The sequence below is a fragment of the Eptatretus burgeri genome, chromosome 2, assembly GCF_056783735.1.
Source record: "Eptatretus burgeri isolate ZD-2024b chromosome 2, Ebu_testis_v1, whole genome shotgun sequence".
NCBI lineage: Eukaryota > Metazoa > Chordata > Myxini > Myxiniformes > Myxinidae > Eptatretus > Eptatretus burgeri.
The window spans coordinates 41441974-41462223 of NC_140962.1; the positions used below are offsets into that span (position 1 = coordinate 41441974).

The 20250-nt window shown below is 44.8% G+C and overlaps 1 protein-coding gene across 5 annotated transcripts in view; it reads right to left on the minus strand.

The window, feature by feature from the left end:
• The window catches only part of VPS13D (vacuolar protein sorting 13 homolog D), a 429405-nt gene that overhangs the window by 169048 nt on the left and 240107 nt on the right, over nt 1-20250 (minus strand). For all 5 annotated transcript variants that reach the window (XM_085868630.1, XM_085868636.1, XM_085868641.1 and 2 more), the window contains 2 exons: nt 15520-15655; nt 6878-7028 (listed from right to left, as the gene is read on the minus strand). In XM_085868630.1, the coding sequence (XP_085724756.1) occupies nt 6878-7028; nt 15520-15655 (287 nt within the window). The remainder of the gene's footprint in view (nt 1-6877; nt 7029-15519; nt 15656-20250) is intronic.

Consider the following 20250-nt stretch of genomic DNA (forward strand, 5'->3'; position numbering starts at 1 on the left):
GTTGATGTAGCTGTGTGCATAAACATTAATCTTTATAAGGAGCTGCGTGTGATGGGGGAAAAATATTTGGCTTCGTAATTTAGAAAACACGTTAATACGGCAACGGCTTGGAAATCAGGTGTTATCAAATATATTTTGCTTTGAAACGAACAAAGAGAAGCCATATAACCATTGTAAAGCATTCCACCAAGTCATATAAAATAAGCAATTCCTTTGGAAACAGCCACGAGGAAAAGAGCAAACGATCGCTTGGACTCTGCTGAGGTTAAAAGTAAATACCTCCATAAAATAAGATGCAGGATGAAACTTTGCCACCATGGCGCCCGTAACCAAGCATGCAGACATGCACAAACATTTTCATTTTCAGGTCAGGTCAAATTAGATCTGTGACTTGCAACAGGTACCATGTAAACCGGTACTAACCTGTTTCATGGTCAGGCTGTCAGCGACTAAACCGTCTCCCCCACCAGGTTTCCTGGTGAGGTTTATGCATATGGACACAAAGCCAGATTAAAAGCAAAATCTGTCAAATGGCAGAGGAGCTCCAAGTGAGCCAACGGCCATCCATATCTGGTGCCCAACTGCATCTGTGAACGTCGTCCTGCATTTGGGTTCTCATTTTTTTTTTCAGGAGGTTGGTGGCAGAATTTGCACTCCAGCCACCTTCAACAATTCGTTCCACAAAAAACAAAAAAACGCAAAGAAAACCAAAAACCCACTCCGTGGGAGTACCTCCTATGGTGCGCTATGCTGCAGCCCTTTGCAGGGCAGCTCACCGGATGACAGGATTGGGGCAAAGCCTTTGGGACACACATTCCTTGATAGGAGAAAAGCATGGGGTAAACATCCAGGGTCAGATAGCGGTGGTGTGTGGCAGAGTGGTGCTGAGGTGTCATCCACTAGACGGTGGTCTCCTTGGGTTAACCTGAGGCAGTCCCTTCGGGTGGGTGCCTGGAATATCCCATCCTTAAGAGAAGATGATCACCCGTCTCTGCTGCAATACCAATGTTCAAACGCTTGAGCTCAGATGATAACACTCTCTGAGATCTGGAGACCGGATTGCGTCAAGATCATGGTGGGTGGTTACACCTACTATTGGTCTGATCACTCTGAAGGTTACCATGCCCAAGGAGTTGTCGTGGGGCAGATAACAGCAATTTTTGAGAGGAATCGTGCAAATGATGATACAAGCATCAAATTTGGCACATTTATTCTCCAGGGGATACTCATCAAATCTGCCTGATTGACCATTTGAAAATCCAAAGTTTGAAATATTTGAAGAAAAAAAAAAAAACTTCAAAAAACTTAAGATCACGAATCATTGTTGGATGCTGGCTGAGATTGGTGAATGTTTCAGAAACATCATCAAAGACGTTCCAAGTCTGCCATGCAGTTTTCTTCCCTTTACCGTGGAAGGCAGACACGACGTCACATCCAGTGAACGCATGGAAGTATGGGATCCCTCTAGCTTTCTCAGGCCCTATTGCAGAAACTACCTCATGGACTAGAATCCATCGCGCCTTGGCCAAAGGCAATCCACATGTTCTCAAGACCTAGTTCCTGTAAGGATGGCAGTACAGATATTGCTATGACTAGTACGTCTGTGTCATTAGCCTTAATTATAATGAACTTGCTACCATCCATCGTTGCATCCCTGGCATGTACAAATATTCGAGTATCAGCTTCTTCATGACAACATGGAGACACAGCATCCAGTGACTTCCTTGTGTTTCTAATGGCATCTTCTCCTTTTGTGACAATGACTGTGCTTGTCGTCTGTGCTTCACACATCTTTTCCACAAGGAAGTGAAACAGCTCAGTCTTGTTGCTGTCATCTCGAAGAAAGCTTCTCCAGTTACTTGGGGGTCTTACTGGTTCCTGTCACTCTTCTTATGATTCCTTGCCCCCTTTTCGACCTTGCCTCGGACTTCAGGCTTGACTTCTTGTACACATCAAACACTACGTCCACCCTCTCGTACCTGGCACCATAGGATTCCACCTTTGAGATGGTGTCTTCTTTCGCATAGTCATCAAATATCTTTGAAGTGCGTGGAGGTAGGGCATTGATAAGTGCTGAGCCATCAATGATGACTGCATCTCCCCTTGGTTCTCTGTCTGGGATGTTCACTTGCGCTTCAAGAATTTCAGCCAGCTGTGACTTCAAATTTTTTTGAAGTTTTTTTTTTTCTTCAAATTTTTCAAAATTTGGATTTTCAAATGGCCAATCAGGCAGATTTGATCAGAAAGCCCTGCAGAACAGAAATGCCAAATTTGATGCTTGTATCATAATTTGCACGATTTTTCTACTATCAACTACACTATTGCTGTAGCTGTCCAATAATCTGACTCCAATGATAATGAGGTAACACCGTTCAACGAGGGTGTTATGAGACAAAGGATTCATCACTCCTTGGGTGTCGTTTCACTGATCTCTGTATATGCTCCAACTGAGGCGAGTGATCTCACCATGAAGGACGCATTCTATGCTGCCCTCGAGTCTGTGGTTGGTCAGTGCCCCAGGCGAGATACTTTTCTGGTCTTGGGTGATTTCAATGCATCGACTGGCACTGATAGGCATATGAGATATGTGTTGGTCCCGATGGGTATGGAAATGTGAACCAGAACAGCAATAAGTTCCTTGACTTTGAAAGAAGTTGTGCAATAAGGGTGGCTGGTTCATGGTTTCAATGCCCGCAGGCTCATCGCTGGACTACGTGGTGTGGCTGGTGGTGTGGCAAAGGAGATTGGCCATGTGCTCGTTGATGGTCACTGGAGGATGATCCAGATCTGCAGGGTCTACGGTAGTGTTCAGTTCCTCAATACTGACCACAGGATTGTTGTAGCACCTCTGAAGTTTCAGCTTAAATCCAGGAGAATGGTACCATCCCAACCTAGGCTGGATGTTGGCAAGCTCAAGGATGAGAGTGTAGCTGAGGAGTTTGCGAACAGGCTGAGTTGGGATTTGAGGTGTCTGGATGCTGTGGGAAATCCTAAAGGGACGTGGAGTGCCTTTAAATCAATCATCCTTGATGTTACCGGTGGATGTCTTGGAACTCACCGGAGGACGATGAATAATTTTGTCTCTCAAGGGAGACTGCATACCATTGATCAGAGTCACAGGGCCAGGCTTAATGGCAGAACTGAGCTGTTCAGGGAGTTGAGGCGTACAACTGGACGTGTGCTGAGGGAGGACAAGGAGGCCTATGTGCGAGGAATCTGTGAGTGGGCAGAGCATCACTTGGGGTCAAGTGAGTCTCGTCCTGCTTTCAGGACAATTCGCGCATTGTGTTCCTCCATGCCCATCCCTCGGAGCACTGCAGTTCGAGCAGAGAGTGGTAAGCTCTTGACAGAGGAGTCCGAAGTGAAGGCCCGCTGTCCCGGTTACTTTGAGCGGGCTGTAACAAGCTGACCCACCAGCTACTGAGTTGGATGTCAGGGGTGTAACTATCCCTTTTGCTGACCCTCAAATCAAATGTGATTCACTTTCGTTTGTGGAAACACAGGCTGCGATGAACCAGTTGAAATCGGATAAAGCTCCTCGGATCTGTGGCATCCATGCTGAACTTCTCAAGGCTGGTGGAAGTGCTGCACTCGTGTCGTTACATGCAGTTATGTGCTCTGCCTGGAACACAGGCATCATCCCATCTGACTGGAAGAGGGGCCTTGTTGTCCCTCTCTGGAAAGGGAAGGGTGATCGCCAGGGATGCAACAACTACCGAGGGGTGACGCTGCTCTCAATGCCATGCAAAGTCTTTGCTCGGATAATTCTTGAAAGGATTCGCCACCATCTGCTTGAGCACCAGCACCCCGAACAGTCAGGCTTTACACCAAAGAGGTCAACGATTTACCGTATCCTTGCTCTTCGGGTCCTCATCGAACGCAGACAAGAGTTTCGGCAGGGGCTGCTTGCAGCCTATGTTGATCTCTGTAAAGCATTTGATTCAGTGAATCAGGATGCTCTCTGGAAGATTCTTTGTCTTTGTGGGGTGCCACCAAAACTGATCAATCTGACGTTTGAACTGTACTCTGGTAATGAGATTGCTGTGAGATGTGGTGATACCATCTCTGACTTATTTCCAGTTGTTACTAGAGTTCATCAGTGGTGTGTACTGCCTCCCACACTTTTCAACACTTGTATGGACTGGATTCTGGGGAGGATGTCAGAGAGATCAAGCTGCAGTGCATTGTATGGGAATGTCAAGATCTCTGACCTTGACTTCACAGACAACGCATTCATCTTTGCGGAGACTTTGGATATTCTTTCGGGGACCCTTGAGGTGCTGAATGAGGAGTCAGAGATGCTGGGATTACGGGTTTCCTTGGTAGAACCTCAGATACAGGCTTTCAGTGACATATTGGATGCTGCTATGTTGTCTGTACCTCTTTATGGTGAGGATGTTGAGGTCATGGAGAGATTCACTTACCTTGGCAGAGATATTCATGTCTCTGCTGACTGTGAGCCAGAGGTCAATACACGTCTGTGTCGGGCCTGGGGAGTGGGGAGTCATGGATTCACTGGATCATGGGGTGTGGCGCTGTCGGTACATGTGCAGGAGGACGACAGTCCGAGTCTTCAGGTCCTTTGTGCTTCCAGTCTTGTTATATGGATGTGAGACTTGGACTCTGTCCAAGGATCTGAGACGGAGACTTAATTCCTTTGGTACCAGGTCTTTTCGGAGAATCCTTGGCTATCGCTGGTCGGATTTTGTGTCCAACGAGCGGTTGCTGAGAGAGACTCGGAAGAGATTTGTTACCTGCATAGTCCGTGAGCGTCAGTTGCGGCTGTATGGACATGTGGCTCGTTTTCCTGACTCTGATCCTGCTAACCAGATTCTCTCAGTGAGGGAGCCTAATGAGTAGAGGAGGCCAATGGGCCGATCACATGCTTCGTGGTTGCAGAAGGTTTATCAACATCTCAAGGAGATGGAGATGGGCCAGGTATATGCCTGGGGGATGGCCAAACAGAGGCCTCTGGAGTGCTGGCGGAAAGTGCTTGCAGCGACGCGCTGCTCCGGCACATGCTGCCATACCTGACCTGACCTGAGACACATTTACAGAGAGTCCCTTTACAGGTCCAAATCCACACATATGCATCACGTCCGTGTGTGCTGTGTATGTACCTCTACCTTGAATAGAAAATACCCACTGCACATCCTGATCAGGAACGAACTGTACTGCTATCGACTGCAGGGCACTTGGAAAGTGGCTTCAGCACTCAAGCAAGCACTCCAATTGAATAGTTGATAAGGCACGGCTGGCTGGCTTGGCAAGGGACAGCAAGCTCTTTGGTAATGGCACATACCCACAAAAACTAAACATCGCCAATTTCTTCACATTTTCAGATTTCACTCCAGATTTCAAGTTATTTCGTCCACGTGATCCGATCCTCAAAACTCAAATTATATTTTGATTATATACTTTAATTAGTCCGTGAGAGTCGCTCGTGGAAAATCGCATCATATATTAAATGCATGAAATCCCTCGACACTCCTAATTTGAAAACTATAGTACTTGTAAAAGCGATGTAGAGAGCGATTCGAATTTATGAAGATCAGTCATTCGATGATATGAGTGAGGAAAGTGATTAAAAAACAAAAACGTTTTGAACGATTTATCATGAATAAACCGTTGCAGCCTGTTCCAACTCAAGGAGCTCTTGAGCAGGCTGAACAAAATAGTGAATTAATAACCCAGCGAGGTAACCCAGGATACGCCCTAAGACCCCATTTAGCGTGAGGTGTCCGAGGATATGCCTATTAAGGGATATCATTACGTGAGCCCGTTTCCATTAACCCAAACACCCAATTTTAATTCATGCACTCCCTTGGAGTTCCCTTAATATGCATGCAAAGTTTCAGGCTGTTAGGCTTCATGGTTTTGGAGTTATGGACACAGACACAGACACAGACACAGACACATTATTATAGATGTATATACATTATTATGTATATGTATGCTCACCAGATTCTCTCAGTGAGGGAGCCTCATTAGTGGAGGAGGCCAATGGGCCGATCACCTGCCTCGTGGTTGCAGAAGGGTTATCAGCATTGAATTATTTATTTATATACACTGTAGCCTCACCACAAACTACATAGCACCTTGAATTATTTATATACGCTTTACCGTCTCCGCAATAACACACATCAAATTAATTTCGATATACATTTTAGCATTGCTGCTGCATACACAACACCTTGAATTATTTATTTATTTCCACTTTCCCGTCACAGCTACCTTATATACCACCTTTAATTACATATCTTTATTTCTATACAATTTATAATCTCCACTACCAACATATGTCTTTATGTACTTAGTTATTCAAATGTAAAATCTACACATCCCATTTCTAAGGTGTTGTTGGAGGATGTGTCCTTGATGAGGACTTGTATTCTAGTTATAAAAGAATGCTGGTTGCATGTATGGGAAATTACTAAGTGAAAAATGATTGATTGCTTCTGCCATCTGGCAGTTGAGAGATTTAACTGGGCCTTTAAGATATGTTCATGTATGGATACAAATGTACATATGAGGCCCCGTGAGGAGGAGTGATGTAAGCGACATTTTTTAATGATATGATGATGATAGGCTCAGATGATAGGGTAAGGGTTAAAATAGTGCTATATGGCATTAACTCCAAAATGGCCGATGTGTTCCTTACATCACTCCTCGCGGCGCCTCATATATATTGTCAAAATCAGATGCGGTAAATTCCTCCGCCATGTTTTTGTCTCGTATCATCAGCGCACCTTTAGAGTTTTGTAATAAGGGAAAGGGGTTTGCATTTAAAGCGCAATCAACATGCAATCAACTACAACGTAACATGCAGGTGATGTGGTGATGTCATGATTCATATATGCAGGCAGCAACAACTCACTGTCAGGTGCAGTAGGACTGTCAAGTCGAAGCTCCATGGCAGTGTGCAAGTGGTTAGAGACCAGTAGAGCAGAACGCACAGTGACCATCTTGCGAGTGCTTCCCTCCATAGCCACGGCAACTACAACTCGGACAGCAGGAAACGCAGAGAACTGCAAGCACATCCAAGTCAGGCTCAGTGTAATGATTCTCTTATCAGAGTGAATGAAAATGAAAAAAAATTAGCATTGTACACTAAAAACAGTTATGGGATTTAAATAATTTTACACTGATCTAAGGCTCATGGCAGAGCTTATAGCTCAAACACATACGGGCCAAAGACATTGGGGGATAGTGTACTTTAACACGAATTACAAGAACATTATAAGAACGGACAAATATATAGGAAGGACGTGGAATATGAACCTGGGTTCCACACATATGCCTGGTGTTGGCTTAATGGTTAGGGTGGTGGGCTTGGGATCCCAGGATCCTGAGTTTAAATGCCACTCGGCTGTTGAATTAATACCAGGTGGGGTTGACAATGCGTGTCATCCTTCTGCGGTCGGAAAAATGAGTACCAGCTTGCAGTCAACAGAACCATGTGTGCCAGGTAAAAACAGTAGGTATTTGCAATATGTATTTTCAGTGATTTTTTTGTTTCTGGTATTGGTTATAATTAATCATTTGCAATGCATGCAGAATTCATGGCCAGAAAAGATGAAAGTGACGAAGACATAAGGGATGAAAGACACATATGAAATGCAAATTAAAAATGGGGAATATTCACAAGTTTAAGGAATACTGCTACCTCACCCTGTCCCTGACTCCTTAGTGTCTCTCCCAGTTTAATTGACTTGAACTCATCCTGGTGGCAGTCGCTTTTTCATAAATAAATAAAAAATTCTCACTGTACATGTACGAGTCCTACATTTATCTATAATTCCAGCAGTGTGTGTGTGTGTGTGTGTGTGTGTGTGTGTGTGTGTGTGTGTGTGTGTGTGTGTGTGTGTGTGTGTGTGTGTGTGTGTGTGTGTGTGTGTGTGTGTGTGTGTGTGTGTGTGTCCCCGCTGTTTCTCGACAACCACTGGTCCGATCGAATTGAAACTTGCCAGATATATTGCTGGGGACCTGAGGATGTGCCTTTTCAAGGTTTGATATTAATCGAATAAGTGCTTCCCAAGTTATGGCCATTTATTTACCAAACCAATGACAAGACACGTTGCGTGGGCGTGGCCGATGGGGAAGGGAAGCTCAGTCGCGTTCCCCATTACGGGTTACAACGTAGGGCTTCTGGATAATGATGACTTCGTGTATTCTAATAATTTCTCGATTTCTTATGCACATTTATAGATAAACAATGCCCCAAGTTGTGATCGTTTTCATCTTAGACGGTGCATACATTTCGGTAACATGTGCTGGTATGCTCCGAACCAGGAAGTAAATTTTTTTTTCTCTCTCTTCTCTTCTCTTTTTGTTTTTCCTTGCCATGACATTGCGAAAAGGTAAAATACATTGGCGCTAATTGAATAATTGGGTATTAAAACTAAGTACCGAATAATATGCGAACTTCCGGGCCACGCACGTACGGGCACGCGAGAGCGAAGAAACGGCCTGTGTGGTTGTTGTTTGTTGCACGCGGTTTGAATATTAATTTATTCATTTTTTATTTTTCTATTTTTTATTACGGGCACGTACGAGTCTCCCAAACTCCAGGAACACCTCCAGTTGCAACTTCCCTCCATTCTCAACTCATGTTTGTCTGTGTGTTGTAATGTCCTCCCAACAGTGATGACTCCATTTACGTCTGTGTCTGTGTCTGTGTCTGTGTCTGTGTCTGTGTCTGTGTCTGTGTCTGTGTCTCTCTCTCTCTCTCTGATGACATGGATCAACTTTTAATCACTCGCTCCAACTCTCTCTTCCTCATGTGTGGTGACTTAAATTGTCACCATGTTAATTGGCTGGGTGTTGGTACCATTCACACCAACCGTGACACTTCTGCAAAGGTTCTGTGACTCCATGGGTCTGACTCAATCTGTGAACTTTCCCACCTGGATTTCTCCCAATGGCAAATCTTCCCTCCTGGATTTGATGATGACCAACTTTCCTGCCAATGTATCTTGCTCATCCACTGCCCCAATTGGCTCTTCTGATCATGTGCTGGTGAAGGTCTACATCTCTCTGGCCATTTTCAGAGAACAGCCTTTAAGCCAGTGAGATGGCAGTTCACTCAAGCAAACTGGCAGTGACTGCAAGCAGTCATCATACTTCAAGACTGGTCTCCTATATCCACTGCCACCAATACTAAGATTAATTCAGCTTGATAATTCTTCCACAGAAACCTACTCTCTCTTTTTACAAGGAATTACAAGGTAATTACAATTCAGACCAGGTAACTCTACCTTTTGCACAGGAGGAGGCCATTCGGCACATCATGCCTGCGCCACACCAATACCACATTTAATAAATTCGTCAATACCCCTTCCCTTTGTGTGCAGTCTTTTGGCTGCTACACTGGTACTCATTTCACCGACCTCAGAAGGATGACAGGCTGAGTCAACCCCCTGATGTTAATTCAGCGGAAACGGGAATGGAATTCAGGACCCTAGGATCTGAAGCCACCACCGTAACCACCAAGCCAACACCAGGTTATTAAATGCACATAATGCACAGACTCTTATGCACAGATTCATCTCATCTCGTTTTCAGTTATCTTACCAATCCTCCCGCTGTTGGTACTCTGAATCCTGTGGTGAGGCTGTTGTTTTAAAACAACTTGCATTCTCCTTCTGGAAGGCAAATCCAACTGAAGGCAACCTCAGATAATTCCACAAAACCCACAATAGGTGTGTGTCTACTCTGAAGAGAACCAGAAAACAACATCTGTCCAAAATCAAGAATGAACTTTCAAACTTGTCTCCCTCCTCTAAAACCTGGCAGCAACTTGTCAAGTCTGTCTCTGGTGTATGCTCCCCTTCCATCTGTTCCCTCACTTCAAATGGCACCACAATCGACTCCGCTCGTGAGAAGGCCAAATTCCTCATTTCCGTGTTTGCTTCAAAATCTGTGTCCCTACCCCCTCGCTCTCTCTGTACCCACCCTGCCCAGTCATACCCAAGTGCTCCTGAATTATGTCTTTTGCACCTGAAAAGGGGTAGAAGTTTCTGGAGACCCTTGACTCCGACTCTGCAACTGGACCAGACTGCATCAGCTCACGTATCCTAAAAACCTGCTCTGCTGATCTTGCACTTCCTCTTTCTACCCTCTTTTACCTTGTCATTTACAATAGGCCAGCGGTATAGGTCAGATTTTTTGGTACTTAATCAACCAGCTTGACACAAAGCTACAAGAGGTCTCATATGAAAGATGGGGATCTCAGTAACTCATTTTGCCCTGTTGTCCTCATTTTTTGGTGTGCGGCCCATGAAATATTCACACCTGAAGGATACCCCCATTAGAAAATTTTGACCATTTCCGAAAATCAGTGAATTAGCCATAACTACAAAGCAATGCGCCCTATTTTTACATGATTGGTATTGAAATGTGCAGAATGAACAGTGGAATACTACTAGTTACTTAATGGAATACTTATAGATAAACATATGTACATTTGAGTACTTTTAAAAGAAAAAAGACGTAATTTCCAGACCGCTAACTTCGAAAATCATCAACAACAGAAACAAACATCTGCCAATTGTCATATTTTTTCTTTATTTTATATATGTTCAGTTTACCATATCAATATCATGAGAATATTTTGAAACAAATTTCTACGAGCAAATTATACGATATAGTGACTGAAGTTTGCACAAGTGATGTGATAACTATATGTTACACCAATACACATTGTTCTACGAGAAATGAACTAAAACATATATTTTGAGCGAGTGTCCTCGATATGTTCAACCATCACTGTCCGTGTCATTTTGGTCACCATGTGACAGTTCGTTGCCACACTGCCTGTCACTGGTGGTGCGCATGCACTCGTTAGTGCAAGGCAAACTGTTTTGTGAGCAGCTGCAGCTGTTGGTACATGGTTCACTACCACGGCATGAACACACAAGACCATCCAACATCTCCGCTGATGTGGGTCCATCAAACAATGTGGGATGCAGCACACCTTCTCCTCTGTACCATCCACGACCCTCTGGTGTGGGAATTTCTGGATTTTCCAGGTGGGCATTCATCCATACTCGGGTTTGGTGAACAGATCTCTTCACATGCTCGAGAAAAGCTGGTTCGGACGGAGGCAACTTATGCACTGGGACATCTTTGGTCGCTGCGAGTTTCTCCCGAAGATCATTCAAATTTGTGTGTGCATCCATATATTTCCCTTGAGAATCATATATGGCACTGACTAAATGTCTTGAAGCAGCCACTGCCTCCTGGAGATCGTCAGTGGCGAGGACTTCGAGGTGTGGACCATTATTCTGAAGATGCAGTGTCTTCATAGCTTTCCATGCTTTTTTTTTACCATAGCCGAAGAATGCTGATACAGAGTCACATCCTGTCAGGGCATGAAACGCAGGAAGCCGGGTACACATTTCTGGAAGCAAGCTGTAACATATCTGATGGACCGGGATAAGCTTGCATCCTGCTGATGTTCTTTTCTCTCTCTATATTTCGGCAATGTCCCGCAACTGTGGAAAGTAGTGGACTGCTAAAGCCGCTGTCACACCTTGACGTTTTCGCCAGCGTATGGCAACGTATCAAAATGTATGTAAAATGCTGGCGTACGCTGAACTGTTGAGGTTTGTTTTTTCCAGTTTTGGGCGTATTCATAACGAGTTGGATGTATGCATAACGTATTAGTAACGTACACAGAACGTTTCGATAACATATAGATAACTTATACCAACGAATGCTTAGCGTGTTGTCGGTGTTCACAACCTATGCCCAACGATAGTCTAACTTATGCATAGCGCGCCAGCGTATCGCCGACGATCACGTGGCGTAGCCTATTAAAAGGCTGCGGCTTGGCGATTCAAATCATAACCGCACTGGACATCGAAGTGTCAAGCCGCTGTCACACCTTGACGTTTTAGCCAGCCTATGATGATGTATGAAAAATTTGCCGAATACGCTGGCACACGTCGAATACGTTACGGGTAAGGTTTGCATACGTTAAGAGCACGCTGAAGCACGCTGGCATACATCGTAGTACGCCGAGTACGTCGACAAATTTTAAGCATGGTGAAAAATTTTCGACGTATGCCAGCGTATGACGCACACGTTCCGCATGTTGTAGTTGTAGGCATGTTATGCGATCGTTGACACACGTTACTTGTAAGTTACTCATAAGTCGAAACACGTCGAGGTAATGTTTAGTGTACCCGAAACTTATTTCTAACCTATGAGTAACGTGCTTTGAACCTATGAGTAACGCATCTCCAATGCATATTGACGTATGTAGACGTATTTGACGTCTTCCGGACGACCACAGAACTTACTGAACGTGTTTCTAACTTACAGCTGCCGTATAATGGTGTATTGGCAGCGTTTAGGGGAATTGGTATATAAAAATGGGCTTCACACAGGAGGAACCCTTCAGTGTTCCAGACTCCATGGTTTTTTTTTTTTTTTTTTTTTTCTTCGGCATGACAGTGATGTTGACACTTCCATTTCTAGTGCGGTTATGATTTAAATCGTTGAGCGGCAGCCTTTTAATAGTATTATATTATAACGGCACTAGAAATCAAAGTGTCAACATCACCATCATGCCGAAGAAAATAAAATAAAATAAAATAAAAAAACCATGGAGTCTGGAACACTGATGGGTTCCTCCTGTGAACCCCATTTTTATATACCAATTCCCCTAAACGCTGCCAATACGCCATTATATGGCAGCTGTAAGTTAGAAACACGTTCAGTAAGTTCTGTGGTCGTCCGGAAGACGTCAAATACATCTACATACGTCAACGTCATCTACATACACATAGGTTCAAACATGTTACTCATAGGTTCAAAGCACGTTACTCATAGGTTAGAAATAAGTTTCGGGTACGCTAAACATTACCTCGACGTGTTTCAACTTATGAGTAACTTACAAGTAACGCGTGTCGACGTGTGTCAACAATCACGTAACGTGCCTACAACTTATGGCCAGCGTATGCGGAACATGTGAGTCATATGCTAGCATACGTCGAAAGATTTTGAGCATGTTAAAATTTGTCGACGAGCTCGGCGTACTACGACGTATGCCAGCGTACTATGACGTATGCCAGCGTGCTCTTAATGTATTCGACGTGTGCCAGCGTTTTAGACAAATTTTTCATACATCGGCATACGCTTTATAAATCGTCAAGGTGTGACAGCGGCTTAAGACAAGCACATCAGTGTCTGCTGATTTGATTGTAATGGACCTACGCACATTGTTACGTCTGAACTCATCATCGGTATGTTTCACATGAAGAAATATCCGAGAATCTGCCTCTTCCTGCATTGATGTGAGTTGACTGTCATGATACATTCCTGCAGATGAAAGGCATGCTGTAAGCGAACCATCAGAGAAGCCACCAGCCAAATAGATCTGCTTTTCATGGTGATTTGAAAGTTCTTTTGCTGCTGGTGCATGTTGCGTGACGTGACTACAGATGAAGTGTGTCAAGGTGGATTTGTTTGATGATAGAGCCATGAATTTCGTCCATTGTGGTACTGGGCATCCAGCAATGACTTGGTAGCGTGTAGGAAGAGGGCTCTTTGTCTTGTAGTTTATGGGAAATTAAGTGATTTTCTGAAATGGTCCAAATATTCAGACGGGTGTATCCTTCAAATGTGAATATTTCATGGACCGCACACCAAAGTATTAGGACAACAGGGCTAAATGTGTTACTGAGATCACCATCTTTCATAAGAGACCTGTTGTAACTTTGTGTCAAGCCGGTTGATTAAACTCCTAAAATATAGCCCTTTATCGAGGTTTACCGCTGGCCTACAATAGGTCATCTTCCATTTGCATGGAAATCAGAAAACACTACAGATTCTCTCAACTACAGACTAATTAGCTTGCTTCCAATCATCAGCAAGGTCATGGAATCCATCATCACAGTTGACATAAAACATTCCTTTTCTCCAACAGCCTCATTTCAGATCATCAATTTGGATTCAGACCTGGTAACTCTACCTGCGACATGCTGCTTCGGCTCTCCCAACAATGGGTGGAAGCCCTCAATGTCAGGCATGAGATTCAGGCCATCTCTCTGAACATGTTATCTCGAGATTTTGATACAGTCTGGCATCTGCCCTACTTTCCAAACTGTCTGCCTATGGAATCCAAGGCCAACTGCACTCTTGGATTACTGACTTGCTCCACTCTTGTAGCGAACGTGTGGCTCTCAACAGAACCCTTTAATCTCCTCTCCCTGTCAAGGCTGGAGTACCCCAAGGCAGTGTTCTAGGCCTCATATTATTCCTAATCGTCATCAATGATCTCACTGACCCTCTGGAACATCCTCTCCATATTTGTTGAAGACTCCACTCTCTGCCATGAGATTCTTCATCCTTCTGACAGACAGGTAGCAGATTCTCATCAGACCTTGACAAAAATCACAAACTGGTCAAACACTTGGAACATGTCTTTCAATCCTGATAAATCCCTCACACTCACTCATTCTCTCCAAAAGAACAAGACTACAAACCCTTCCATCTACTTTTTCAACAACCCTCTCGAAGACGTTCAGTCACTCAAACTCTTGGGTCGCACTCTCAGCCATGATCTCTCTTGGGAAAGCCACATTTCAAAATTGGCCTACAAAGGCAGATGCCAGCTGGGCATACTCCATCATGCAAAGTCCTTCCTCGGCACACTTGAGCTCCTATCGACCTACAAGGCTTTCATCTGCAGATCAATGGATGCTCTCTCCTCTGGGCTGGCTCCCCTGCCTCACTCACATCTTGCTCAGTTTGATGCTATGGAAGCAAAGGCCTTCATTATCATTGGAATCTCGCGCGATGAAGCCGAGTCTATGGGCCAATCACTTCCCCATCACTGTCATGTCGGCAGTCTCTTGGTATTCTTCCGCCTCCTTTCTTCCGCCCTCTCCATGCTTTGTCCCCCGCCACCCCTTCCCAACCCCCCCCCCCCGCCACCCCATCCTCCAGGTATCTGCAGGATGCATGCAGTCCACCAACAACCCCCACCTAGTGAAACTGCCTAAATCCCGAATCACTGCTCACTTCCACTTGTTTATTCCTCTTTTTTTCCTGCCTGTAGACCATCTTCCATCTTAGGCTGCCCTCCATGTCTTCAACACAGCTGTTCATCACCATCTCAAGTCACCCCCATCCAAAATGATGATGCTTTATACACTCATTAAACCACCCCACACCCCTCCCACAATTTTGCTGGCATATCCACATCGTTCACCCTTTGCGTTCTCCCTTATCCCTTGTCGTTACCTGCATCGCTTGTTTGTCTATCTCCATCTACTTTCTCCCTCCTCCCTGCTGTTGGTGTTTCCCTTGTTGTGTTGTGCTCTCATTTTGTTCTGTGTCATTATGTATACAATGTGTGCTACTGGATGAATGCTTTATAGCTTTTCAGAGTTGCTCTCCGATTGACTAAAGGAAATGCCAAAGCATCTCTGAAAAACTGTTAAATATACTTTTTGTTGCTTGGTATTAATCTATTTGGCATAATTGGTATTAACTGAAAGTTCAACATACATGTGTGTCGGTCTGAATCTTTTCTGGAACAGTGTGGCGAAAGTAGATTCCAACACGATCCACCGAGATAGGTGGCAATGGTTCCCAGCCTGAGACCCATACAATCACCTGGTGACTCTTCAGTTCATGGGTGTGTCTTGGAGACAAGCAAAAAAAATAAAAATAATAAAGGCTTAGCATCAAGAAACAAAGCTTAAAATTGAGTTTAAACACATGGGGCAAGTGATAACGAAGCAAATAGGTATAAATGTTACACAATAAAGGGATATAAAAAGATGTATTGTTAAAAAATCAGCAAATGAAGATGAGAGTTCATGGTTGACCTGAACATTTTCTAGAATATGAAACGTTCAGGGAAAACGGATGAAACAGCATCTATTTCTCATGGTATTATTCTGCTAAAGATACACCACTTTTCCATACAAATGGTCACCCTTCAAAATGCTAATTGCGTAGAATTCTTTGGAATGGGTATGCATTAATTTTAGGACATAGTTTGAAATTTTCATCAATCATAAATTGATTTTTTTTTTTTTTTGTATACCTTGGTCGAGGCTCGTATGAGAGCGAACACACAACTCACAGCAAGGAGGCATGAGACAAGAGGGGCGGGAGTGGAAGGGACAAAACAGTGGGGAACAGACACATTAGGTGAACTGTGGAAGGGAGAGGGATGGGGATGGGACGGGGAACATGGCGAAGAGAAGATGGACATTTCAGGTACTTTCACAGGAAGGAAAGCAGGAGAAATGAAGGAAGTGGGCTTGGGTGGATTATCGGGGGTAGAAAAGATCGAGGATTTGGATGGGGGAAGATAAGAGGTGGTGGTGAACAGTTGTTTTGAATGCCTGGAGGGAAGAATGGGAAAGAATAGAGTGAGGAAGTTTATTCCAAAGGCGGGAAAAAAGAGGAATGAAAGAGTGAAGATGAGCAGTGATTCGTGATTTTGGTAGTTTTACCAGAAGGGGGTTGTTGGCGGACCTTGAGCGCCCTGTGTAAATGTGGTGGGGACAAATCGCAGAGAGAGCAGGGGGGGGCAAGGCTGGAGAGGAGTCGGTAGAAGACAGAAAGACCACCGACCAACCTGCGGTGAGAGAGTGAAGACCCAAAGACTCAGCCTCATCGAAGGAGATACCAATGATCCTAAATGCCTTGATTACCACAGCGTGAAGCCGAGAAAGGTGGGAGGCAGGAGCACCAGCCCAGAGGGGAGAGCAGTACTCCATCAGGCTACGGACAAAAGCTTTGTAAGTGGTCAGGAGCTCAAGAGGGCCGAGGAAGGACTTAGCACGACGGAGGATTCCCAGTCGGCGAATGGCTTTTGAGGCGAGGTTGGAAATGTGACTTTCCCAGGAAAGGTCATGGCAGATAGTGAGACCTAGAAGCTTGAAAGAAAAACTTCTTCCAGAGGATTGTTGAGAAAGTGGATGGGGGGGTTTTGTAAACGGTCCTTTCGAAGAGACATAGTGAGAGTGTGAGATTTGTCCGGATTGAAAGACATGTTCCACGTGTTGGACCAGTTTGTGATTTTATCCAGATCTGCAGTGAGCGAAGAAGCTGCTGCTTGCCGGTCTGAGGGATGACAGATGGTACGGCAGAGGGTGGAGTCGTCGGCAAAGAGAAATAGATGATTTTCCAGAGAGTCCGAGAGATCATTGATGAAAACCAGAAAAAGAACAGGGCCCAGAACGCTACCTTGAGGAACTCCACCCTGCACAGGAAGAAGGGATGAAAGAACTCCATTTAGGGCCACACGTTGACTGCGACAGGAGAGGAAGTCTGCGAGCCATGAGTGGAGATGGCCTTGAATACCATGGGAAGAGAGTTTGGTGAGTAGGGCAGGGTGCCAGACTGTGTCAAAAGCACGTGATATGTCCAGGGATACGGCTCGGATTTCCTGTCTGGCATTGAGGACCTCCATCCATTGATGGGAGAGCAGAAGCAGCATATCCAGGGTAGAGTGACCTGGTCTGAAACCAAATTGATGATTGGAAATCAAGCCATTGGAGAAGAGGAAGGATTTCATGTCTGAAGCGATGATGGATTCCATCACCTTGCTGATGATTGGGAGAAGGCTGATTGGTCTGTAGTTACAGGGATCTGTTTTTGCACCTTTTTTATGCAGGACAGTGATGTTAGCAGATTTCCAAGCAGATGGCAGATGACCTTGGGCAAATGAGAGGGTGAATAGAACAGAGAGAGGTTGAGCAAGAGCAGAAGAGCAGGCTTTGAGGACACGTGGGCTGATGCCGTCTGGACCGGTTGCAGTATCTGACTCGAGGTTTGAAAGCAAGCTCTCCACCTTGTCAGGAGAAAAGGATACAGAGTCCAGGGACAGTTGGGTGCGACTGGGTAAAGTGGGTAGAGATAGTGATGGGTTTAGCACACAAGATTTAGCTGCAAACACCGAGTTTAGACATTCAGCTTTATCATGTGTGGAATCAGCAGTGCGGCCATTTGAGGTAAGGGAGGGGATGGAGGGGGAACATACACCAGAAACAGATTTGATTAAACGCCACCAGGATTTTGAGGAGGGAGAGAGGTTTGAGAGTTCAGACTTGAGATGAGAAAGATGTTGTTTTCTGGCTCTCCTGAGGGTAGATACACACTTGTTCCGAGCTTTGTGGAAAGAACTGAGATTGCCCTCAGTTGGGTTTGCTTTCCATGAGGCAAAGGCAAGTTGTTTCAGGACAACTGCCTCGCCACAAGCTTCAGTAAACCAAGGGCGGGAGGAAGGGTAAGACAACTGAACACGAGAGGGGATAAATCTGTGCATGAGGGAGAGCAAGTTTCTTTGAAAGAATTCCCAGGATGAGTTGATGTTTGAGAAAGTAGTGATAGGAGACCAGTCTGTAAGTTTGATGGCTGCTCGGAGACCCTGCCAGTCGGTTTGAGTGAAATGCCAGACTCGACGGCGGTGAGGTGGTTCTCTGATAACAGCCAGAGAGATGTCCACTTTGACAAGGACGTGGTCAGAAGAACCAATTGGAGCGGAGGAAGAGCAGCAGATATTGTCAGGGAAATTTGTCAAAATCAGATCCAGAAGAGATGGAGTACCATTGGTTGAGATCCGGGTCGGGAAGTTGACCGATTGAGTCAGTCCCAATGAGTCGCAGAAAGCTTTTGCTGAGGTGCCATGGCAGGTGAGAGAGGTACCCACACCTAGCCAACTGGTGTGATGACAATTGAAGTCACCACATAAGAGGAAGAGAGAGTTTGGATGAGAAGATAGAAGATAGTCCATGTTTTCGGATAGTGAGGTGTAGATGGAGTCATCACTGTTCGGTGGACGGTACAGTACACATATAAACATGAGGTGGGAGTGGAGGGGAAGCCGAAGCCAGAGGTATTCCTGGGGGTGTGGGGGGGTGTGGGGGGGTGAGAGCAGTGCATGGAGAGTGAGGAATAGAGTCTTTGATGAAGAGAGCAACACCTCCACCAGGACGAGGCTCAGGTCTGTCATACCGTAAGAGGGAGTAACCAGGGAGAGATACTTGGGAGTCAGACACGTCTTGGGAGAGGAAAGTTTCTGTTAGGCAGATAATGTCTGGTTTGTCAGTGGCAACCTGTATGGAAAGATCTGAAAGGTACACACTGGTGTGCACTGGATTGCCACACAGATCTGGAACAATATGTGGAACAATGTATTGAAGGAATAAATTCAATAATGATCCAAAGCAGTGAAAATAACAAGTTGAAAAGTCAGCATTGGATTGAGCCAGATGATTCAGAACTAACCAAACCTTCCCCAAGAGAGTAGTAGTGGTCACATTTTCCATGTGAGGGTGGACATGAGAGTGCAGTAAAATGAAGCTCTGCAACACCACACCTGGCTATCATCTGCATAGTGCTTGTCTTCACTTTTCAATACAGAAATATAGGCTCACAGAGGAAGCAAAGGACAGAGGGTAACAAGTTCACAGAAAACAAAACAGGTTCAAAGGGGAGCAGAGAGACAGAAATTTTAACCATTCCATAAAACGCAAAAATCCTGCCTGTTCAAGAAAATTCACCTTGGGGGTCAATCAAGCACCAAGTAGCGAAGTGTATTTCAAAATGTACAGTCCAGCAATATGGTTAGAGGTCATATCAGTGAGATGGGAGACTTTTACATGCCCATCAAAACTTGAGTGGATAAATGGCAAAAGGGAAAGACAGGGGAGGGGTCAACAAGAATAGACTAGTGTGTGTAGGTAGGGCGGAGGGTGGCATGGAGAGGGGCCCGGTAGAGAGATGAGAGAAGGCATGAGGTGGTGAAAGGCAACAGTCTTGAAAGACTTGGGGAAGGGAGGGGGGGAAGAGCCAACAGATATGGGTATTTGATTATACAGACAACAGAAGAGAGGGCTAAAGAAATGGAGGTAAGAGTTCAGCAAAAGAAAAATTGAGTGGTTAACCAGGATTAGGATTTTGGAAAAATGTGTGTGACGTTTGTGGAGGATGAGTGGAGGACAGAGGGATGAGAGGATGGGAACAGCAAGGTAAGAATGGAGGCAATACAAGACCGAAAGCTGCCAATGTGCCTTAAATTCGACAGATGGGATAACATTATTTGATAGTTTTCCTGAAAATTAGTAAAGCAGAAATGTTTACCATTGCCACCTTCAAAACAAACTACAACATGGTGTTTTGGCGTTTATAAGATATCATTGATGCACGTGTGATGCAAAGTATTTAAAGAATACCGCTTAGTTTGTGTGACAATAATATGTGGAACAAAATGTGTGGAAG